This window comes from Varroa jacobsoni, unplaced genomic scaffold, assembly GCF_002532875.2.
Source record: "Varroa jacobsoni isolate VJ856 unplaced genomic scaffold, vjacob_1.0 scaffold_1285, whole genome shotgun sequence".
Taxonomy (NCBI): Eukaryota; Metazoa; Arthropoda; class Arachnida; order Mesostigmata; family Varroidae; genus Varroa; species Varroa jacobsoni.
This window is the reverse complement of record NW_019214187.1, coordinates 102,495-127,475: the sequence shown is the minus strand read 5'-3', so window position 1 is coordinate 127,475 and position 24,981 is coordinate 102,495. Positions and strand designations below refer to the sequence as shown.

The following is a 24,981-nucleotide window of genomic DNA, read 5'->3' as shown; positions in this document are numbered from 1 at the left end:
TAAGAGTGACCCAGTCGGTTGCATGTATTAAGAAAGATCGGAAGGAAAGGGAAGTGAATCCTCATAGAGAAAAATGTCAAAAAAGAAAAACAAAACTTTTGACAATATCGTTGCACGATAGAACGGAAATCACTTCCCTACGACATCGTTACCAGCTATGAAACATTGATCCTTCACAATGCTTTTCAACGCGAACCAAAATGGTTGGATCAAACAAGTTCGATGCTACAAAAACCTATTAGTGATTAAAAGCTGTATGTCTGCATACGGTGCAATGAGAAGGAAGTGGTCTATTATGAGCTACTCATCTCCCAAAAATAACTACAGGATACAGTCACCTTATCCGTCTAAGCTATGGAATTGATGGAAAAAGCTCTGGACTGGCAAAAAACGACGCAAGGTGATATTGTTGCATAATGTCCCTGCAACGCGTATTGCTTTGATAATTCAGCGAATGCCAACGGACCTCCGGTGGGGAACCTTGACCCACCAGGAGTACATCCTGATATAGTTGCATCTGATTATTTTTGGTCTCTGTCAATGTAACATAAACAGAAAGTTAAACAAATTATAAAAGAGGCTGAAATCCGTAAATGGGTCAACGAATGACCCGATTCCAAGTACGAAGCCTTTTTGCTTTAGAGCGAAAAATATCAGCTTTTAGATTTTGATCGACGGAAATCGTAAAAAGCAAATCACAACTTTGACCAAACTATGTTCGCTTGCCCGAAAGATGCAATAAATTTAAGTGGTTAGAAAACAACATGAACGTTTCACTTAGCCTAAAATTTGTTCCTTCTTGTCGATGTCAAACGATGAGGGTTTTCGTGAATGAACATAACTCTAAAACTCGAATCCCTCGTACAAAACGTCCTGATTCAGATTCCACAACAAACATTTTTGCAGTTGTCTTTTCAAAGATGCAAAATTTCGGTAGTTATTATTAAAGAATAGTGATGGGTGGCCATGTCAATAGCCTTAACACATTTGTCCTAGGAACAAAATCTGGCTGTCGGGACTTTTTTTTACCAAATATCAAAGTAGATAAAAGACCAGAGAAACATGGTTTACTGCAGTGTAAAGTACTTAGCCAAAAGACCGAATCTGTTTTCTGTGTGAAATACATCACTTAGTCAATGCTTTTAATAACAATAGTACCAAAGAACACCATTGTGATGCCATAAGATCGATATATTTTGATCTTTCGAACAAACTCATTATTGAATCTGAATATTTATTATGGAACCTATTCAAAAGTAAATATCTTTCAAGATTTCAATTTCAATCATAATTGCTAATCCAGTTTAAATAGTTCACTCAACCCAACCTAATTACAGGATAATAGATAATATTAGCTACGAGAGTTCTGCCTCCTAATTGTCATTGTGGAGAGATGGTGAATAAATAACTTGTCCACATAAATTTTGCAGTGTAGTTGTGTAATGTCGATCCTGGAACTTCGACTGGAGGCGGCGACCTCCTCCGGTCTCCTTCTATTGAAGGCTTACCCATCTCTCTGTTTCGAATTTTAAGTCCGGTATTGCCGTTAGGCATCCTATCTGATGGCTGGCTCCTAGCTATCACGAAATGATGTTCCAATGATAGCTTAGCGAGCAACGTATTTGCCTCCTAATCCTAGGAACACGTTGTGCGCTAGCTTCGAACCTGGGCGTGGGCACACGGTTCGTTTCGTGCTGGGAGTCGGTCGTCTGATGGAATGCCAAACGACGACACTGGACGTAAACTCGAAATCTAGGAAGCTTAACCATTTACACCACGTCAAATTTGATGAATAACAGTCAATTAAATAATTTTCTGGCTTAGAATAGACTCTACGGAATTGCCTGTCCCAAGTACCGGCAACCTAGCACATTTCTATCAAGCAAAAGGCACGTAGGAACGAAGCATCTTGTGGCAAACCTAACACAGAGCTGCGCATGGTCCAAAGTAGGTGTAATGTTTCGGTTCAGTGCTTCCATCGATTATTATTGCTGGGCACTGCATGAGCGACATTTGCTTTTTCGCCCCTCATACAGCGTCCAGCAGTCGGGCTGCTGAGGGATATTTATTTACTGATATCTAAGCAGCTATTTTTTTTTTTTTCGTCTAATGCAATGGGAGAAAGGTGGCCTTGCTAACCTGGCTCGGCTCCAGCTGGGCTGGAACTCAGCCAGGTTTTTTCGTTTCTCGTTGGCCTTGGCCTCGTCCTTGGGAAAAGTGCCTTTCCTTTACCTCCGTTAAAGGGTGGAGTTGCGGAGGACATCACAGACATAAAGGCGGGTTTTAGTATGTTCTGTAGGGACCGTTGCAGCTCGAAGTGCCGTTAGACGCAATCCTTTGATTTTATAGTATTATAGAAAAAATATAACATATATTTGAGTCGTACTATTTAGTATAGTGTTTACTGTGTGATAAAATGTGCTTTAAACAATTTATTTCTTTTTATAATTTGTATATATGTTAAAAAACATCGTTGTTAACAAACATAATATACAATAATCGCTCTTTATTTTGGTCTTCGTGAATTGTTCCAGGTAATCGAACGAGACAACTTGTTTGCTAGTAATATAGGGCAAAAGGCATTGTGTTGGATTTTCTTTTAATTTGCAAACGATAAAATTTTTATTTGGAAATTGTCATTTTTACAATCTGAGCTCGAGAAGAGAACGATGAAAATGAGTTGGACTGATATAGTAGCAAGTGGGCAGCCCATACGCTTACATTGGACCCGTCAAGCTTGCAGTAGTTTCGCATTGCATAGTCAGGTAGGGTGCTATTGCGTGCGTTCAGTATGGTTTGCGGAACATGGAAAGCCTTTTGGTTCACCATACTATTTGTTTGTCGCTATTTTATGGCAATTACACAACCGTGGACCGGGAAAAGTGTGCACATGTGCAAAATATTTACGTGCTAAAGGCCTAAGACTGCCCTTGCAAATTTATAGACAATATAGATAATTTGTTTTACTTGTACATGGGTCACAAGTAAACCTGAACTGAATTTGACGAACCCCTTTGTAGTTTGTGCGATAACAGCAAATGGACTTGCACCTTTTTGTGCGGAAAGCCCTAAACTGGTCCTAAAAATTATTGGCCCTGAATAATCTCAGCATTGTGTGAATGGCGTTGTTTGTAATAATAATTCAAAATACAATAAGAATCTTAAAATGCATCGTGAAGAAAGTGGCAGGTCGTTTCATGCAGCCCATCAAGATACGGTTCTGCTTCTCTGCAGTTAAAAATTTAAATTAGAGTTAGAAATAAAGTGACTATTCAATTAGTTTTAACCCATATAAAATTGACCTTGAGCGACGTATTCTGGTGTAACAAAAATAATATTATAAGCTGAAAAGCGCTCATAATTTTTTTGGTGGTATCACATTTGTAATACAAAGCTAAATATCAAGCCAATACTAGAAACGTACGTTGATGTTCATACGCATCAGCAACAGGGTATTTGTAAAAAAAAAAAAAAAAAAAAAAAAAAAAAAAAAGAAGAAGATTATACCTAAAACATGACGTTGGTACAAGTAAAAATTTCCGAAACAAGTATATTGACCCGGCTAAGGACGTGAAGCGCTCATAGAACTAAATTCAAAGGGACTCGGGAGTTCAGTTTGCTTGGCTTGTTACAATTAATACCCGCCATCGATTTCTCTTTATTAAAAGACAATTCAAGGAAGCTACTCAGGAAACGAATCCTTTATCATACTTTTTTTTTTTTATAGGATATTTACATTTCGTTTACAGGCACTAACTTCTGCTTCTATGTGTTTGCCATGGTAGGATGAAACTTCGGCCAGCGTTTGCTATCTGTATATACTAAACTCACGCTGCTCGTAGACCCTGGTCTGGCGTTGGTACTTCCTGTAATGTCACGTACAGTCCGGCACTACTTTGGCATCAGCTGATCATTTCAAGGTACTTAAATTTAAAAATGTTGGAAGCCCATTTTTAAAAAAATGTGTAATTTTTTCTGTCGCATCGAACTAATTGGTAAGTAGCCACTTCAAGGCCGCTATCCCATCTCCACCGTGGCTGCTTAATGCACCGATTTTTTACGTTGAATATGCATTTAGGATACACTATTTTGTTTGGAAGCCTTTTTTTACTGTTATGAGAGTACTTTCTGCTATTTTGTGGGCTTACACTCGATTATTAATTAAGTCCACTTTATGCACGTAACACTATTCCGTCTGTGCTTCTTTATGCTGCCTGCCTGCCTGCCTGCTCTACAATGTGGTCTCTGTATGTCTGAAGCAATGCCTGGCGGCACGAAACATGACTTCAAAAAAGTCAATTAATATATCGTTTTTGCGTACTTCTATTCGAAGGGGTAGTGAACATTTTGTCATTGATTCCCTATAAAGTTGCCCAGCCGTTTACTGTATATGTAATAATAACAGGCTTTATTTGTTTGGCATTTTGTTACCTTATTAAATGACATTTCTAATGTACATGGCAGTAAGAGATACGTCTACTATGTAAATATACAGTCAAGTGAGGTAAGTTACATTAGGAACTACAAAACACGCGGTTGTCTTGTGCGGCTCGAGATTTACCTGTTATCCCATCGGCATGGTCATTTTGACCCTACCTACTACCTAATAGAGCCTTTTTTTCCGCATTTCACTTATTGGCCCGGATGAAACAAGACTACATTTCAGATATATATTAGCAATACATAAAATACTATATTAGACAAATCCATCCAGTCAGCTGCATATTACTAGCTTCGCCAGTTAACTTTCGAGATAAAAACGATCCACGCTGGAAAGAATGTATTCCTATCTTCAGTGAAGTCAAATTATCTCTAATTCTAACTTGAGGGACATTTACGATACATATACTATGTGCTGACGAAGTAATCAGGTTAAATTATAATATGACCATACTGATGAAACAATGTTGGCCGTTACCCATGAAACTGTAGAATGATAGTGACTTTAATAAAGGTATCCCTACAAGTCCACTAAGGTTGGTTTGCTAAATGGGCAGGGTATTTTATGAGATGTCATCGTCCAATCCATCTTTTTAGAAGGTTCTCATCAGATGCTCTTACATAACAGTGACAGAGTGTAGGTGTTTCGTTCTATTGAAAATCAAACGCTGATTTGATAGCTGATACCGTTATGGGAACGTATTTTTCCATTTACAGAGTCTGAAGAAAGCGATGAATACTTAGTTTTCTATCCTATCTTAAATGTATGGGATGCTTCGTTATAATCCGTTAATTTCTTCGTTAGCTTCTAGATGTCTATGAACATCCATAATACTTTTATCCGTTTCAAACTTACTTTTTACTGAATTATTATTGTAAGTCTAGGTGGATCTATTTGAATTGTCTTCCCACTTCTGTAATACCTTGATACCTCCAGTGGATAAAAATAAATTTTCTTGATTTAGAAGTTAATCTTGATTCGTTAATGATTAATTACACCGTGATAAAAAAGGATCAGAAACTTATGACGTGATATATCTACTACTTAATTCTCAAAAATTACATGGTCTTACCTAGGCACATTATATACGTTTTCACTTTAAGATAGTTCATAGGTCCGTCTTCCTAAAAGCTAAAGCCATCCAATCGTAGGCTACTATGGCCAAAACCTGCACATTAATGCTACACATTAATCGGGTTTCTACGAGCAATGACAAGCTTGTGTCTGTCTTGCCAGAAGCTCCCAGCAGATGGGTAAGCAAAAAGTTAACCAAGTACTTCATGAAAGTCAGCGTCTGATAATAGAAAGTATAGTCATTTCTTCAGTTCTTCAAACGCATTATTATTTCAGATTGCGTATATATATCAATAAGCCTAATTGTGATTCTCTCGGCACATACACACATATATATGTATATTAGATTTATAATTGGGATCGAATAGTTTTACAGCAGAATGAAGCAAATAAGAAATCAACAAAAGCTATTGGTACGTTTCTAAATATGTATTAATACTACCAAGTGATATATAAGGTCCTCTTCATCGAACTTCGAAAAATTTCATCGAATGTTTCGAAAAGCTTATAAGTGAAGATAACGTAGAAATATTTTGGAAATAGTACCGAACCTCCTTCGAATACAAATGTCTTATTCGAGTAATCTTTTACATATTTTTTTCTAAGGCTGGTATTGAAGGCTTAGTTTATGCAATAATGATTTAGAGTCGCCTTTAAACTATCATGCCACTTCAGCCTATTATAATTTACAATGATAGTAAGGAAAGGCCTTCTACCTTAAAAGTTAACTCAAAAAAGCTTTCCAGTAAGGACTCTGCTCGTTATAAATGTAAACGATTTCTTTGTGAGTTTCTTTACATAGGTAACCAATAACATATTAAAACGAATAGGAACTTAAATGGCAGTCTAAAGGAATCGATAAAAGTACCAACATAAACCATGATCTAAGCAAAGCTCCAAAGGAACAAGGTGCAACTGCATCAAAATGCCCACCTCGTACCAACGTCCACCGATCACGTCCTGTAGTACAGTCGTAAAGCTGAGGGAGTTCCAGTCGCTATTTTTACATACATATTTTTTACTGCACGAAAGAAGTACGTTACTATAGCAGCAACTACTTTATAGCGTTCGTTTGACTTTTAAGGACAAAAGAGCTTTTATATATCCTTATTACTTTACTACTATGCCACGCAGTTCGTTCCGACAATGATGCAGTGGCGCTGGACGTTATAGCGGGCCGTCATACTGAATTCAATCAGCCACAATAGAAAACGCGTAATATATGTTGATTCGGTTTGATCATTATGCCCAAAAATTTACACATCTATACGATTTGCACCCTTAATTGTGCTTTGAAAACAGTACGGTGTCATAAGGATCTATATATGCCTTACATCATATGTACTGTAAGGTTCTTGGTAGGTAAATGGGCATGGCCGTGAACAAGCAGTTTAAGTAGAAAATGGCAACATCACGTTCAAGCTGGAACATACTATGTCAGATGTAAAGGCAAATGGTAAATTAACAAAATAAAGAAGGAGTGCATATTCGAGCTGCTTCAAATAAATCCGAAATAATCTTTGTAACCGTATATTGTATCCAGAATTTAAAATTTTCGAATTTATGCAATTATACAATAAATGCGTCGTCGGAATATTTCTATATCCATTATTTTTGCACTATAATATGTAATTACTGTTCGTTTCAACAATTCTTTTGACAAGCCGAAGCTCAGACTTTGCAAAATTTTTCTTTTGAAATTTATGCAAAAAACTAACGACGACAACAAAGAAAATGAGATGAACATAATAAAACATATTCAGTTTTTGCTCACACACTCACATTATACCTTACACTCAAAGGCGTCCATCTCCCACAACTCATTGCCGGCCCATTTTTTCCACCCTTAATCTATATACTTTCGCAATATATATATATATATATATATATATATATATATATATATATATATTTCCTCGTTGATAGCAACATTATCTCGATACATTTGCTCTTTCCTTCATTAATACATCTATGGCGCTTGTTATTGCTTTTTTTTTTATCATTTTCGTTTTATTATTTATTTTTTTCAACTCCAACTATGTACGAGGGTGGAGTTGAATTATTTTTAGAAAAAATTATCTAAACTACTTAAGTGAATATACATTGGATCTTTTTACGATTATTGTTACAATTGGTAATAATTTTCAAACTGACTTCTTCAAACAATTAAGAGTAAAAACAATAAACACTGCATCTGCTACTGTTTTTACTACAGCAAGCCCTGAACCAAATGGGGCTTTGTTTATCTGTATGAAAGGAGAGCTCGAAAAGTTTTAAGTGCGGTTTCAGCTCAATGCTTGGACCGACATCTTCGACTGTAATAATTACTAAATCCTCGGAATAACTTAGCTCGATACCAACATTGATAATTTCTGCAAGCGGTTTTAAGGAGCATTAACGTGCGATGCGATGCTACTTAAAAACAACGGTTTAAGGATTTCTAAATCCAGCAAAATGGATTCTTTAGCAGGAAACATTATATTCGCTATTTAGAATGCACGCCTTACAGGATATCTTATATTTTTCACTTGGAGCTAATAAGAAACACATATATAAACTAGGTCGTCCTTATATTCGGTGAAGGATCTCTGAAACGACTAAAGCCTCCGGAGAACTCCATAACACTCCATGCATTGCGTATTCGTCACGCATAATCATATATGGTAATATTGCTGGAAAGCTCGGCTCTTGGGGGACACGTGGGCCCAAGCAGTGAGACATGTAAAGGACGACCAGACCACCTGTCCAGAAGATGTACAATAGCCTCAACACGCACCCTCTTTAACGCCATATTGAAAAGGGCAAGGCCAAACGCTTGACGTAGGTGCATGATGCTGCTACTAAGCCTGGCAATACTCTCTGTGATCGCTGGCTATTTTACTGGTTCAGCACTGGCCAGTCAGTCCCATTAACCTTGAAAGAACCGATAGGCATACATATATATGGTTTCCTAATTTTCTAGGTCGGTGAACCTCAAGTGCTCACGATCCATGGTGAAAGCAATGACCTCTCTTTCCGACGCAGCTATTAACACTTAGTCATCTCCTGTTATAGTTGTTGTAAGTTTCTGAATCGATTGTTTATGATACACGTTTTAGTAGAACTAGGTCGTCAATTCTGAGCCTGCTTAATGAGTGGGCTAGCACGGCATTTTGCGTAACCAGCGACTAGCACAAGGGATAATGCTCAGTTCACTGTTATTATAAATATACAATATGTACAGTCAATTGTGCTACAATTGCCTTTGGGGAACCGTAGTATTCTACCGTGTTGCTGGATCGAAGCAGGCACTGAGCTTTGTATAGTAACGTAGAAACAAATTAACAATTTAAATGTTTCAGTTATTCAAAATAAGCTCGCTAAAAGCTACTTTTCGCTTAGGACAAGTGGCTAAACTAAAAATGCTGTTACATTATTTTCGAAACGACGAGTCTTCTGATAGCATATAGCTAATTCTCTTAGCAGACTGGCCGCTTATATATGCGAAATCTGGCTCAGACTACGCAACACACGCAAACTTTTGACTTAGGCGTTTTTTAATGGTTTCCTCCTACCCTTTTATTTTTAGATAACGCGTTTAAATAGTCGATTTGATACACTGTTGTTTTTTCCTGTTGTCAAGTTCGCGCTAATCAAGCCTAATCGACCTTTAAAGTCATCTTTTTTTTTGAAAAGTGTCTTCGAGTTGTGTAAATGTAGCGTCCTTAAGGCCACTGTAGTAATCGCGCAGTGAAACACTACGTTTTATAACGTAATAACAACAGTAGTAAGCGCATGACTATCTGAGACTCGATAACGCTTGCATGACGAGGGTCGGGATTATATTTAGGCGCGCCTTTGTGGTAAAAGGATGACACTGTGCTAGTCGGCGTAATTTTCTAAATCAACTGAAGCATGATCCAGTGAGGTCTGAATGCAACATTACTTCAGGACATCCATTGAGTGGCCAAAGATAATTGAGCATATGTGCAAAGACCTAAACCCAGAGCCCGTCAAGCTCGTACATAGCAATTGCTTGTTCGCGCCGGCTGTCACCCTGGCATCTCATTGCATGTAATCCTAAAGAGGGGCACCGTTGACTTGGCCAAATCGTGGACAAACCCGATCTGACTGACTGAGTAAAAAACAGCACACTCAGAAAAAGCATATTTTTTTGCGCAGCTCATCAAAAACGAACGCGGGTATAACGTTTGAACAAAGAAAATTATTCAAAGTGTTTCTATTAAAACCAGCAATCAGTAGGCAAAGTGGGCATCGTCTACCATCTCGATACCTAAGTCGAAAGTAACAGCGAATCCCTATTGTAGAATATTACAGACGCTTAGTTACCCGAAAATAGAATCCACAACGTAGTTTTACAAAAATCATACGAATATAGCTACTCGTATCTGAGTTGAGCTACTGAATAACAAATATGGATATACTTGTCTTAGCTAGCAGTAGATCGGGCACAAAAACCGAGTGACATATAGAATAAATGCAAAGAGCATCTGTGATTGCGAAGTCTATATTTGAAGATGTAGAACACTTGTGACCAGTTTATCAAGTTTTATTTTAATGAGTTCACTATATTGAAGTAAAAACACTATAATAAAATGACGACACAACTTCTATAGAAGCGTCATTGGACTACTCTATGGTGACAAAATACATGAAAGTTGGCATAAAATCCCATGTGAAATTTTTACAGGTTCGCCACCTCGGCTGAATCTACCTTAGTAAACCGACATTGCACTTGACTCGATACTTGAACTCAGGTGAAAGGTAAGGTGAACTTAGAGCGGAGTTCTCCAGATCAACTTTTCTTCGAGCACATGCGCCTTTTCACCCTTGCTCGTAGCAGTCTCGATAGGCGTACGTCAGGCCGTCGACAGAAGTAAGGCATATTCACAGAACTGAGGTCCAAACAGGGCCTGAACCTTTAAGATTTGGCAGAAATATTTTGTAAAGGAAAAAAGCAGCTAAGCCATTATATTTGGTACTACTCGGTTGAGTGTTTGATGCTTTGTCTCACTCCACTGTGTATCCTTGAAGTGCTTGAGACCTTTATTCTAGCAAGCTGGATTTAGTTGGCTAAGTGGTCGGACCACTATACCGCATGATGATGAAATATCGATTATTTGGGGAATCCATTACCAAAAACAGCCGTAATTATTGAAGTTCCGAAGAATTTCTCACTAAAAACCGCGATAATTATAAGGAAATTCCTGTGCGCCGCATAGATTACCGCTGATATCTTACAGCTAGTCAGCTTCGCGGACCTGATAGCGTCAAGTGTTTCATGCGCTTCTATCTTCTGTTGAAAAATTAGCTGGACCACTTGCTTTGCAAGGCACCTCTGTTTATTATTTGACCTGCAAAAAACTAGCCTACCTAGAGTTTACGAGCCTCTCTGCCTAATGTCGACTTGATGTTCGGCAATTTCATCGATCAACGCCTCCTAACAATAGACCCTTAGCATGTTTTCTTCTGAAAGAACTAATGATTAAGTTAATAATAAAATCGCTTTTGTACCCGATTTCAGGCGAAGTGTATTACACCGCTAGCGAGGAAACTATGTAATAGAACTCACGCTGCTTTCAAAAGCGAGTTGAAAGCCTGCATTACAAGGTACCGTCCTGCCGACAATGAAGTTTCGGAGCTGCCACAATTGGTCGCTGCTTCGAGCGGACAACCGGGACTGTTCAATGGACACAGTCCCAGCAGTTGATTGCACAGCGGATCCAGAGTTTTGGGCAAGCGTTTGGAGTCTTCAAGCCACCGAGAAAATAGCGGCAGAAGAAATCTGTAATAGTAATCACGTTGTCGGAAGAAGCGTGGGAAATGTAGACTCGAGAAGTGTTACGCCAACGAGTCCAGCAAAGCCAAATGCTTCAGCATCCGTGAATGGTGTCACTAGCAGGAATTCAGTCTCAGTCGAACGATCACCTCTTATGAAACATCCTCCTACTCAGTCAACCGCTTCAGCTGAGCAGACGACAATTCCTAGTAGCATGGCACCACGTGCGCTACAATTTAGCCAGCAGTTGCCAGAGCCTCCTTTGGTGCTCAGTGGGGCTCGAAGAGCAATACTTACTAGATCTCTAAGTGTTGGTTCACAACGCGTTGTTCCTATAAGCAGCCCGCGCATGTGTTTGCCCAAGCACAGCGGTGTAGTCAATCCATCCATCACTGTCAACCCTACCGTATCTATCCTTCCGTTAAACAATTCGGTGATGTCTAGCTTTCCGGCCAGCACATCAGGCAGTCTAATTAGCTCGTCACCACCATTGACTTCAATTACGCCAACAAATGGCTTGGGCGAAAATAATTTCTCCCTACTTAAGTCTTCAAATCCATTCTCCTCTCTAGCACGCGTTACGGCGTTCGAACGCCCACTTCGATCGGCCTTGAAATCGGAGCGTTCGTTCGAATGTCACACGACGCTCGAGAATCACGGAAATCGCAGATTCGGTGGACAGGGAACACGAACCGTCATCATCAAGAGTGTCTTCTACGATTCTACTGTCGAACTAGATGATGGATGTAGAGCTGCAGTCAAATTTGACGCAAACGGGAATAACATTAGTATGGGTAAAAACGGGAGCAGGAACAACAATCATAATTATTATTATAATAATAACAGTATAACACCCACTGGATGCCAGTTCGAGTCTGCGACAGCATCTCCTTGGGCAGCATCGTGTAATTCGACCAATAGCCTAAACGCACCAATCGGAGGAAGCAGCATTGTGTTTAATGGAACCTATCCAATTGATGAGCCTATCACTGATCTAAGCAGCAGAACTGAGGTCGTTGGGTGCTCGCGGCCATTGCGTGTGTCTTGATCTCACACTGAGATGCAATGAGAAAGAGACGCCCTGAAATTGAGTATATATATCCGCACGGCAATAGCCAGGCAACGACTAACGAAGATTATAACGGGCTGTCTTGATAAATCTTAATATAGTGGAATGCCGAGGTTTTTTTTGATGCAAGGTGCTATGGAAGGTCCGCTGGTTTTGATAAACACGTTTGATACTGGAAATTCAAATCAGGATTCGTTACGACTGGAAGTCATACTTAGCCGATAGTACTTACTGTTATTGGAAAGCCTAAATATTTAGTATATTATTATTATCAAATATTTATATTATAAACGTAAAATAAAAAACTTGATTATTTAAATTTACTGAAAATGTATTTAAGCCACACTTATTCATAAACGTTTAACGTACGAGACGTCACATAACAATAATGACTTGGGTCACCGTTAAAGTTAGCGCCATCCACAGCCATGAAAAGAATAATAAAGTTCGGCAATGTATTTAAAATTGAGTTTGATTGCTGTGTCTTGATCAATCCTGCTCCATCAATATACTAGGCTTAGTTCACACACATAATCCTAGCGTGCTTTTATTATCAATATTGAAGTATATTATCAACTAGATGCATTTAGCTCTCTCGTTTCGTACTTCCTTGTTCTTTCTGAATCCCACCTAATCAAACAGGTGGAGGCTGGTTATTAGTAGGTCAGCCTATTCAAGGTATCGAAACTTTCAGAACTCGTTTTATGCATCGCTGGCAAAGCATCGTCGGCAAGCGGGACCGCTGAACACTTACTCGAATCGATACAATGACTTACATTGAAAAGGACTCGTTTCAGGTCCTAAATCAACGGGCGATTATGAATGTTTTTTTTTCTTCTTTAATGCAAGGCCATACTTTTAGAACAGTTACTTTAAGTTGGAGAAGTTGAGTCTTTCCATATGTATATGAATATGTATGTACATACACACTGTTATGGCTGTGGATTATAGATATAGTCTTACAAAGTGGAAAGAATGACAGAGATTAGTTTGTTATGAGCGCTCTCAGAGCCCGCGAGATTCAAATACAGCTATAGGTTCCTAATTGCTTTCTAATTGTTCGCTATACGTGATGCAAATATCCAAGACGAAGTCAACAAAACACGAGAACATCTAGATGGTAGGTAACATTTTTTCACCATATTACAGGTAATTTATCATTGGCTCATACGATTTGGCGATGTTGCATAGTTAGCCGTAGGAGTACTATATAGCTAAGTAGGTTGATTTCCGCCCATTTGAGAGCGCATAGAAAAATAAGACCGAAATAATACCTCCAGGGAATGGTTTTTTATTCAATGTTATGTTTAGCAAGAGAGGTCAATGTTAGGAAGATATGTTAATATATAACTAGGGCAAACTTGGTGTTAAACAATTAGATAGGTGATAAAATCTAGGATTGATTATTCCCAAAGTAGATCAGGCATTCCATGTACAAGGAAATACTAGACGACTTCCGCATGGATGCAGTCAAGTTTCACTAGAGAATTGTATAGTCAAACTTTATCTCGAAACGTAAAGCTGAACAATAAATGACGAGAAAAATCGTCGATGACCTTGTTACGTTCAGTTGAAACAGCTTCAACTATTCGTTTTAAGTTGTATATTACCAAATACGAGTGTCCATAAGATTTTCGTATTGGCTGTAGGAAATAAACACGAGAAGGTAATAAATAGGGGGTGAAACATAGGTGGCTAGAGTGCCGCCAGACGCCATATTCTCATAGTGCGGTTGTATTGATCCTAGTAGCTTGATGCTAAGAACCCGCTATCTTCACTGAATTTCGAGAAGATGTATGCGCCAAACATCATATGAGCCTAGCTACAGGACCCGGCATGGCGTGCACGTATCATTGAACAGGTTAAGGGGTATTTTGTGGCCTATTCCTTAAGCGCCACTTCAGTGTATATCTTTTTATTTTTGGAAACAAGCAGAATAAAATGCAGTGTGATCACGTGCTTCATGCTTAGTGCATATTTTTGTCCGTGCATCGACGTACTATCTGTTGTTTGGCTTTCAGCCAACAACCAAGTTGTTATGGATTCACGTGAGCAGAATGTTCAAACGTGACAGATGTACGCGAATAAATAAACGTGTAGCAAGCGATAGCTCATTGGTGGCCAATAATAGTAATCGGTTATCTTGTTTAAATCAAATGCCTGCTCTTATAGAGAAGCTTCCTTATATACCATCCTTATGCAGTGGCGTGGTAGTGCAAAAGTTACTGAATTGACCTGCTGACGGCTCAACTGTTACTTCGGCTTTTTTCAATAAAACTTCGGAACCGTTCATCAATAGGTCAAAAAGGTTTTCATGCACGAGGTACGTTAGTCCTGTGTCAACTAAATGTTGACAATCTCTACTCGTTTGTACTACTACGCACATAAAGATCGCTAAATCTTGAATTAGATCTAAAGGTTTGAATTGAAAGACAGATCGTCCAATATAAAGTACTGTTTAAGAAATGTCGTGTCTAGAGATATTACTACTATTATTATTATAGAAGTTGTTAGCTGTAAAACATTTTAAGGGTTGTTTTTTCTTGTTTTCTAATGTAAACTAAATATGAAGTGACATGGCAAAGGAGGTTGTGGATAGCACTTTATTGCCAATACTCTGCATAATTTTGAAAGAATAATCTCTGTTTAGCAGACTTGATATAACATCTACATGTCCGGTCTTCGCGTATATTTACCAAATATGACATGTTCGGATCATTTGAATCAGTTTAGACTTTACTGGCCTATGCAAGATACACACTTATGCTCTAATGACGTAGGGCACTTTGATATAGCCTCCAGTAAACGTAACAATAATTATGCCTTAAAACTAGAGACCATTTAGTAAGAATGAGCTAAGGATTTATCTTAGAAAGGGACATGACAATAGCTCCAGCATCTTGAAGCTATTGTCATGTCCTCTTATGCAAAACATTTATGTTGTTCCGTTTAGATATTCCAGTAACTAAATTAAATCATACAAGTAAATAATATCGATAATCAGAATTGTAATGCTCGAATGCTTTTCTACTAAATATGCAGAACTTGTGTATTACAGCAAATGGAGCCTCTTGTTAATGAAGCCTAAGCCAGATATTTTAACACGACTAGCAGCAAACAAACGTATTCCGCACGCGACACTGCAACCCGTCAATACTTGACCCCCGAGTTGCTCATTCCTATGACAGACATGACTACCAGTTCTTTTAATAATTGTTCACACATTGCAAATGATTCTGCACTACGGCTGCCTGGCGATGGTAAATTCGCGTGTCAAAGAAGCGAAAAGAAGTGCTTCTCAAATATTTCTGTGATGGAACTTCCTAACCCAGTTTACCAAGGTAAAATAGGTTGGTTTGAAGCTGTGAACGATATTTCATTAGAGATGAGTTAATCGGATTGAACCCTTGTGCTAGCGAAATAAAATCGGTATTATATGTTTTTAAGGAATAAAGCTGTTAACAACGTTGCAAAAGGGAGAGCACGGGCGTATCTGGGAAGGGCTGACACCTAGTCATGATCATAAAAGTCGATGAAGTAACACCTATTTTTTTTTAGACATTGCGCCGTTGCCTGCAAAATTATAATGATGTCATATGTTTCTCTAGGACGACTGTTCTTTCATAACAATATTGTCAGCCGAGCGCTTTTTTAAAATGACTGTGTACTGGTGCATGTGTAGTATGTGCTGATATGTTTGCGTCTGAGTTCTTTTTGTACACGTTTAATTCAGAGCGAATTTCAAAAATATTTTCTTATATCGCCCGATACTATTGTAAGCAGTCTAATTATTTCAATGGAAGTAGCAGTCAACTGTTAAAGATGCTTTGTTTTTGGCAATATATTGCTTTGATTTGGATCTTACAAAGCACCAATTTGCAACGTTATTACAGCGCCATGACCGATGGCACTTTTGCAAAAAAAATTACTGCACCGCGTTTATGAATTAGGAGTTCGTAGAATATTAAAATTTCAGCTAACCTAACTAATATAATATCGCACTGTAATATATAACGGAAGCCTATAGATTCTAAGAGGCTTTATACCCAAAAATAAGTTGCTCGAGATTGTTTCTGAATAATTTTAGGCTCACTAGTGACACCTACCGTGAAACTGAGAAAAAAACTTTGAGATTGACAGAAAAGTGAATTGTAATTTCGTTCACTTCTTGTGACTATGCAGATATTAGGCTCATAATGTGGGTTGCCATTTTCGTATGCGTTAGGCATGAATTACGCTCTGAGTGAAATCAGATCTATTTTTGTACTGGTAATAGTACTGAGCATCCTTCGGATGTGAGCAATTGGCTACGAAACAGTGTACAGCTTATATGTATAGCTAATGTTAACATTTTATTAATAATGTAAATGTCTATTGAATGTAAGGTGGCAAACTCTCCACCGGCGAACCACTTGACCGGAAACGCGAATACTGGACAGAGAACTTCATAGAAATGCTGCGCCAGGAACATATTATTCCAAAAAACGTTAAGGTGGACCTTAAGCCGCATACTCCAAGACATCAGTTCTGTCTCCCACGAGGAGTGATTCGACTCATTGAGCAGGAATCAGAGGTGTATCAACTCCTGTCATTTCCAAGAGGCGTCCCAGGCGAAGAAGACAACTGCATACAAGCACATCACGCTGTTGGCCGACCATTGTCCCTCAGCGTTAATTACAATAGCGCGAAGCTGAATTTTACCTCTTTAACCAAGCAAATTATGACAGGATCACAGGCAAACCTGGAAAGAGGCGTATGCAAAGAGAGTGGCCCTTTTGACCCTCAAGCTTCTTTTCGACCACAATCAATCAGTCTAAACCAATATGAGTCCCAATATGCAACATTCAACAAATACCAGAGAACGGATACGTTATAGGGCCCGATTCACCAGGAAAAATGATTGTAGCAATTTCTGCAACATGTTGGTACGGAAGGAAGAGACTGGGCTTCTAAGCCAGCCAGTAAAGCTGGATAGCATGTTCACAGGCGAGCAGTAATGCATGTTTGTTCTTCGAATCGAATTTAGGTATCTGTGACTAAACAGTGTTCTTTTATACATGCCTGAATATTAATTTAACAACCCGCAAATTTCCTACCTTTTCTACTTCACAGTACATGGCTCTAAAATGTTTCTTTGCATATGATAATCTAAACAAATATATGGAACTCAAGGAAAATTAAATCTTCTTTTAGATTTGGATTTTAACAAGGATCGAGTACAACGCAAACAAGGCATTCTGGCGAAGATGCATTTCTTAAAATCCATGTTTTTGTTCACAATTTGTAATTATAGGTGAAAACATCATAACTGACTTGTTTTACAACTGATTTTTCTGATCTGTCCTTTGTTAACTTCTTTAGGTAAGTTCGAAGGAGCAAACTACGGCTTTGTAATATAAAGTTCCGCAGCTTTGGATCTAGCATCGAATTGACGGAACCAATATTTCATCTATTATACGTAACCTACATTCACCTACTGTAGGGAACTGCAGATTAAATCTTGTTATCTACGTTGTTTGTTGTAGAAAACTTGTTTTTATAACATCTACACCCGTTAGACAAATAGGGAAAAAACAGGGTGAATTGAGATTTGTTTGCGGCCATTGTACTCCTATTATGCCGCTTGCCAAAATGGAAATACAATAAACGTCTTTTACTTACATCCCTTGTTTACCATATACACTATTTTTAACTGAATGAAGACCCTCGGAGTAAAAATTGGTGTGAATTGTTTATACAGAGAAGACCTTACATTAATTTTAATAAAAAAATCAAAAATTCCAAGAATAAACTTTCATAGTTGATTGTTTTCATTTTGAATATTACAGTTTTCTTTTTACAATTGCAAAAGGGAAGCAAATCTTTTAACACACAATAGAACAGTCGTAACCAACAAACAGCTGGCACACTCAAACGAGACGTCTATATTAAACAAATCAATATTTCAACTGCAAAGCTTCTAACAACGAGCCTGTTTTCTGCTTAGACGTAATATAAATCAAGAATCTCCCGAAAGTCAAGCAGCTTAACGCGGGCCATTGCCTTCATTTTACTAAACATGATCGTCTTTAATAGATTTGTAATGCACATTTATTATCATTAAATATATGCACATTTCACAATGCTTGTTAAATCGATATAACAAGCATATATCAGCGATATAAGGCGTTCGATACAAGGCGTACTGTGATACTGCCGGACAAAGGCTTGCGGTGGACAACGTAGGTATAATTAGATATACGTCTAAAAATCTCTCTAATAAAGTATAGTAGACCGTTCAAAATATACTGTTAAAAATAGAATATAAAACGCTCGAAGATACACTGTGTATAGTTTCAAATACTGGTATTTAGCGTTACTTCAAAATGCACTCGATGTGAACATCAAGCCATCGACTGATGTTAAATAAATTCATAAAAAATATTGTCGTAGCCCCAATGAGCCGTTCAAATTTTCTACAAGGTATATAAAGGAGACCTATCACTTCCAGACCGCTAACTACATCCGTACCCTTTATTTATACATGACTTCATCGTCGCTTAACCGTGCTTCGTAAGCAGCATTCGAAGGCTGACCCAGTTGATCCGACTGCGTCGTCTATAGTCCGAGTAAATATAAGCAGGGCTAAACGCCAATGTAGACCCTCTTTCTGATACCTTGTCATCGTATGAAAATATTCAAAGAACTTGTAAGGCATATACATTATCGAGTCCATTATACTTGTTTTGGGTAACGTTCACAAAAATTCATTTTTGTGAACGTTATCCAAATCCATTCAAAGAAAAAATTTAATTTTACATGAATTTCATTTGTTGACTGCTCCAAAAAAGCTTTACTGTACCGTTTAAAGTTGACAGGACGATATCACTGATACAACAGGTAAGCGATATAACGGTTTCCTTGATTGAGAAAGCGAAAATTATTTACTGATAATACTTCGTTGTACTGTTATATTTAATTATGGTCTTCCATCAGAGGAACTAACCTTATTTTAATCTTAGAAGGTTATTATTTCAGCGAACTATACTCTTGACTCGGTAAGTGCTAAACTGAATCAAAAATACTTCAACGTAATGAATTTTAGTAGAGTTATTCCAATTCCAGCTCTATTCTAATATCAAAATTGTTGTAGAAATATAAGCCAATATTGAGCACATATTTCTTATTATTGAAAATCATAGAACTGAAATAAGTATGCGCTATTTGAGTTGTTCCATGTTTCTAATAACGCTATAATTCGATCACTATAATAAAATTTCTGTGGTTTCTGCGGGCGAAAAATTTTGAGAAGTGATTTTTACATGCCTCCGCTGAAATTAGATTACCGTAACGAAGAAAAATCTGCAGAGATCGAAGTAGATGGTAGCTTGATGGCACAAGCTTTAGGCCCTACGGCCGATACATTGAAGCTTTCCATCCAAGAGCGTTCTATTTTTGCCGAGTAGCTAAAGACGTATGTGGTCTAGTGTTGTCATGTATGAAGACGACACCTCTTCTTTTCACTGATTTCCGTCAGCTTTTCCCCCTCCCTTCCACTCATATAGTCAGCTTTATTCAAGTGGCCTATAGTTATTTTGTGGTGGATGTTTAGTGCTTTGGCGGCCTTATGGCTGATGTGTCGGTCCTGTGAAACTTTGGCAATAACTTCATGAACGTTTTGGTTCGACTACCCTGAGAAGCATCTTTCTTATAATAAATCATTTTCCAGTAATTCATTCCGATTGTAACCAGCATAAATTTGTTTATGGGTCTAGGCGGCTTTGTACTTTTATTGAAGTGAAGTTGTAAAGCATAGCAAATCCTTGCACATTAAAATTTCACGCATCTTCACGCTGATCTTCAGTTATCCATTACTACAAATCTTTTTCAAATGTTACCTGAGATACGTAACTTTGAAACTATTTAACTAGAGAAAATAGTCAATACTCTTTTGACGGTATAATATATGCGATTAATTCTCGTAATATAAACCTCGTAATAATCGTGTAAATATGGTAAACGAGTTGCTTTTCGTTTAGCAAATTTGATAATCAAAGACTGAGCCCGCCTACATTTAAAAAAAACTACTGGATAGCTGAGGTTACACAACAAGGGTTTCGATACCTCATGATCAAACAGTGCCAGGTTTTTAAAAAGCACAGTCATTTATTCATGAAGCCCGATGCGCATAAAGCTATTTCCACTCAGTTTCTAGCTGAAATTAAATATCACCACCGTACCGTGAATTCCTACTGAAATCACTGTGATTGGTACTTGAACTACGGACCAACAAAGCTTACCGGCTACCGTACGTGTGGTTACTATAAATTTCGTCTTTGTAGGGGGAGAAGTTCGAACAGAAAAGTATAAATCGAATAATTTCGAATAAATGGAGTTTATCTTCGAAAAAAAATATTTTGCCACTTTTGTCAACCTGTGCCAGTCTCAACTGTTAAATCTGACTGACAAATCTTCTAAAACGTAAAGTGAGTCAGTATACTTAGCAATTATAATTTTTTAGATTGGAGCGGTAGTGATGGAACACTATAACGTGCTCCATGTTATTCTACCTCTCTACTATATAGCTTTCATCTGTGCTTGTGTGTTACTTGAGAAAAAAAATCTCTTGGTCTTTTCTTTGTTGCATGTATAATGCGATTTGATTGAAGGGAATTTCGTGTCGAGTTCAAGCTCTAAAGATGGAGGTTCCAAATGAAGGGGAAGCGTGTGTTCGACACCTATACTAATTGTCTATTTGTTGAGCTGCAATGCTGTTGGAGCAGCCTGGGACATTTTTACCGTATAACAAGGACTCTATTAAAAATAGAGTTGCTCAGCGATGTTCACTGAGATAGAATTCTAAACTTGCAAAATGCTTTTGATTACAGTGGGCTATCAAGGGTGATGAAGATTACGTATGGCAAACAAGCCGCTAATTAGCCGAGATGATACACTGTGAACCCTAGAGTATTGTAAGGTGTATTAAATGTATGAACTTTTTCCGATGAAATGAAGAACTTGAAATGGATTAAGCGAACAATATAATACGACTTCTTATCAGTTCTCAGCATTTTACCCGACAACGGACAACACGCAACCATAATAATAGGTCGCTGCACAGATACGTTGCAGCTAACATGAGTGATGTACACAAGCCGATGTGAAAGGTGGAAAGATTAGGTAGCTTCTTGAGGCATGCCTAAACCCTAGACTGAGCCAGATTTATGTCTTAGAAAGACCAGCTATTGCGTTTGGTAAAACTGGAAGACTCCTTTACGCTGGGAAACGCTTGAGAAGGACGAGACCATGAATAAGGATTTGTATGGGGCCCTGTTGCATCCATCGGCCGAAGCTATTCAGCGAAAAACACCCGATGGATTAGGCAAAGTCAGCCCTTCGTGCCGGGCCGTAAAGACCGCGCAACAAAGACTTGAGTAGAAGGCTCTTTTGCACACATCGTGTTCTCAGATCTCGCACCCATAGATTAGCACCTATTTTGATCACTAATAGGTTGAAATAGGAACTCTACATCGTAGAGTAGACGACCTCTATACGTGGCTAGGCAAGTTCTTCAACAGGAAGGGTTTTGGCGAGAAGGAATAAATAAATAGGTTGAGAAATGAGAGAAGGTCCCCGATAGCGACGTTTGTAGATATAATTTGAGTGAAACACCGTATTTTTCGTTAACTGAAAAGCGGCCACTGCCTATACTTCAACCTAATATCTTAGTTGTTACAGCTGTTGACACGCACAAGTATGAAAATTCTTTAATATAAATTACAAAAATTACTATTTAAAGTCAACTGTCGCTATCGAACGAAATATGCTTTGTGTTCCCTGTTCGTGGAGCAGATCAAAGTAAGCGTAGATGTTAATAAAGTACGTGTGAGTACAACATTTTGTGTTCCAACACGTACCGAAAACAGGTCCATCGATAGCATAATGTCTATATAAAGGGCGGCGGGGCCATATAAGCTAAAATGTATGTAACGCTATTATTAAGAGCAGTCGTTTCGTGATTCGTGGTTATATTTCGTCAGTCAATATTTCGTTATGTCGTGGCCTAAATGCAATCGTTTAGAGAAAATATTACGCATATCGTGCGCTTTTACAGCCTATACGTAATTCTATGCGGGAAAATCTATTGTCCAACAAATTTGGATATAAAATATTGGCCTTATGATTATAGATGGATAATGCAACTTCACTGAACTGGGCCTAGGACCATTGCCAGTATGGACTTCATTAAGCTTGAAAGGTGAAACGAAACTATCGGAAAGTGCGATGTGCGCGTTTTCGTGAAAAGATGCCTTGACTGTATTGGAGCCTGTGTAAATATCATCGTTTGCATCATTAATGTGATATATTTATTACGGTGGTGTGTTACAATGGAAACAGGCACACAAGGAGCACCAAGCTACGGTATCTTATACATACATATATAATGATAGAAAAAAAAACTGGGACCCATAGAATCCCAGCATTCTCTACAGCCTTAAACAGACTAATTTTTCTAATTCTTATTTGATCCCGATACCATTCTTTAATACAACCAAAACCAAACACATAGGGATATCGACTGTTCGCAGTCTTAAATTATACACCTTATTTTCTCATTCGACTTTCCACAATTGAAATAAGCACCTTTTTCTTGTGATTTCTCGAATAGTTAAAAATAAATCAAGCGAAAAATTATCTTAAAATATGGTATTTTTTACGACAAGCGTTTGTACCATTAATAATATTCTACAAATCTGTGTTGTATAATATAACAGCTAGTTCTCTTTTTCCCCGTTTACCGAAAACAAGCATTAAACAAGGAATATCGTTCTTAGTTTAGCTAAAACTAGTATGGACGCTATTTTTCCGTTTAGCAACAAGTTTTAACTGTAGTTTCAAAAAAAAATAGAAGCATTTCCAGCGTATGAAACCTCATCACGATAATCATTATCAGAACCGTTCTCCTGAACATTAACACGAAGCCCCAAAAACGTTTAACTAGGCCAATTGCCGTTGTCTTTTTTAGGCGACCTAGATAAAGGGAATCGTATCAGATAGCTTTGGATCCTGCAACGTTCAAGGATGAAGCGGTCTGGAAACTCCTGATAGTTTGTATAACTGCTATAATCATCATAAGTCTAAGCTGGCACAAGCTTCTGTCTGCTTTTTTCTCATCGCTGCAGCTAACCTTACGTAGTTTTTTTTGAATAAGCGGTGTACCAGACCCAGTGTTTTTTCTGTTAAAGGCTACTTCAGTTCACGTTTCTGGATGACCCAAACGTCGAAGTTCCCTAATTCACCGAGAACCACCTTTGCCGATATAATCTTGCTTTCACCATTAAATCTGTAATCCGGTCGTTCATTCAATGACGTAAACCCTCGTATTAGGCGATACTGTTCGGTGGTTTTTTCTTACTTTATGCACTGACTGGCACCATTTGACATTTCTTGAGGAAACTAAGTTGTTTGTGGAATCTTTCGAAGGGAGAAAGTTAAAAGGCATACTCCCATTATATTTACAGTGATATAGTATTGTTTTTACACCAACATAGTGTTAATTGCAAACGAACGGCCTCTGTCAGTGCTTGCTTTGACGATTCTTGTGCCGTGAGCTCAATGTGCCTTTGAATAACTACGTAATGAAGCTGCTGTTCATTGCACTCTCGGTGTGTCTGTCATCGTAGTAAATCTTGCAGTGAGCCTCAGTATCAATCTCGAATCGAGGCTTAAGCCCTTATGAAAAAAAGCTCTGGCACAATTGAGCACACAGGCAACCCAATGCGCTATGACTATATTCGTTTATAATCATCTCGTCGGCTTATGGTGAAAAAAGGCAGTCGCCTGAGTGATCGGTCCCGAGGAACTCCTGCCTTCATATATACATACTAATGATAATGCTGCGTGATTTATGTGTACTAGACAACAAGCTCACAAGTAGTTTCTTCGAACATGTCTAGGTCGATAGTTGAACCTGGAGGTACTCTAGAGCCATACTAGAGTCCTTGCCAGAGCTGTTATCGAAAAAATAGTATTATATAATATTATATATAAAAAAAAAACCAACGTTGAACCAAATATGTTTATATCTTAAAATAAGAATATTGAACTTGCTATGCGACATTTTGATGTCGCTGATCTTCTGCCGTTTTTCCGTAAACACCGTAATTCTATCTCTGTTGAATTTGTGTGGTTTCTCTCGGTTAACTACTGATATAATACTGATAAATATGGTAACATAATAATAATAATAGGATAACACACTGGGAAATATGGCAACTGAAGTTCGTCATCCCTACATTAAAACAAAATTATAAATCATTAAAAGGGGTTCAGCAGGAACCGACGCATCCCTATTTATATGTATGCCGGCTGCTATTATGATGGTTAAGACGGCCTGTATTCCGTACACTAGTTGCGGTCGATTTTTTTTCGATGGTTTCTTATTATTTGACTAATTGTTAGCAGTGAAGATCTAAGTCAAGCGACAACGACTCATAATGTCCGATTCGTTTCAAAATACACACCGTCACCATTTGGCATCGGTTTGGGTTTTGCCGTAAAAACATCTCCTCTATTTGCTGGACCGTTTTAAAAGTGGGTCGACTTCGTTGTGTTTCTGTGGCGTTTCGCAAAGAGACG

At 38.1% G+C, this 24,981-nt stretch overlaps 2 protein-coding genes across 8 annotated transcripts in view; both read left to right on the top strand.

The window, feature by feature from the left end:
- The window catches only part of LOC111268440 (uncharacterized), a 31,269-nt gene extending 18,437 nt beyond the window's left edge, over positions 1 to 12,832 (top strand). For 3 of the 5 annotated variants that reach the window (XM_022847426.2, XM_022847424.2, XM_022847425.2), the window contains 2 exons: positions 3,786 to 3,920; positions 11,040 to 12,832. In XM_022847426.2, coding sequence (XP_022703161.1) covers positions 11,143 to 12,342 — 1,200 coding nt within the window. In that variant the 5' untranslated portion in view covers positions 3,786 to 3,920; positions 11,040 to 11,142 and the 3' untranslated portion in view covers positions 12,343 to 12,832. Of the gene's footprint in view, positions 1 to 3,785; positions 3,921 to 10,205; positions 10,392 to 11,039 lie in introns of all 5 variants that reach the window. The other 2 variants (XM_022847428.2, XM_022847429.2) reach the window with 2 other exon arrangements.
- A 1,608-nt stretch (positions 12,833 to 14,440) lies between these two features.
- LOC111268442 (uncharacterized) lies at positions 14,441 to 18,160 on the top strand. Of its 3 annotated transcripts, none has more exons than XR_002685223.2 (4): positions 14,441 to 14,686; positions 15,422 to 15,713; positions 16,749 to 17,389; positions 17,725 to 18,160. XR_002685223.2 is itself a non-coding variant. In XM_086971699.1 (4 exons), exons 2-3 carry the CDS (start codon positions 15,545 to 15,547, stop codon positions 17,237 to 17,239), a joined length of 651 nt encoding a protein of 216 aa, XP_086827825.1. In that variant the 5' UTR covers positions 14,446 to 14,686; positions 15,422 to 15,544; the 3' UTR covers positions 17,240 to 17,389; positions 17,725 to 18,160. The 3 variants fall into 3 exon arrangements, 1 of the variants encoding a protein (XP_086827825.1); XR_015314215.1 differs by having other exon boundaries at positions 14,445 to 14,686; positions 15,422 to 15,704; positions 16,749 to 17,349; XM_086971699.1 differs by having other exon boundaries at positions 14,446 to 14,686; positions 15,422 to 15,704.
- The last annotated feature ends 6,821 nt before the right edge of the window (positions 18,161 to 24,981 follow it).

What these genes read in the sequence shown, in the direction of transcription:
- LOC111268442 (XM_086971699.1), top strand. Translation starts at nt 15,545, where the DNA reads ATGACAGACATGACTACCAGTTCTTTTAATAATTGTTCACACATTGCA. An exon ending in TCCTAACCCAGTTTACCAAG is followed by an intron (nt 15,705 to 16,748) that starts GTAAAATAGGTT and finishes ATTGAATGTAAG; the next exon opens with GTGGCAAACTCTCCACCGGC.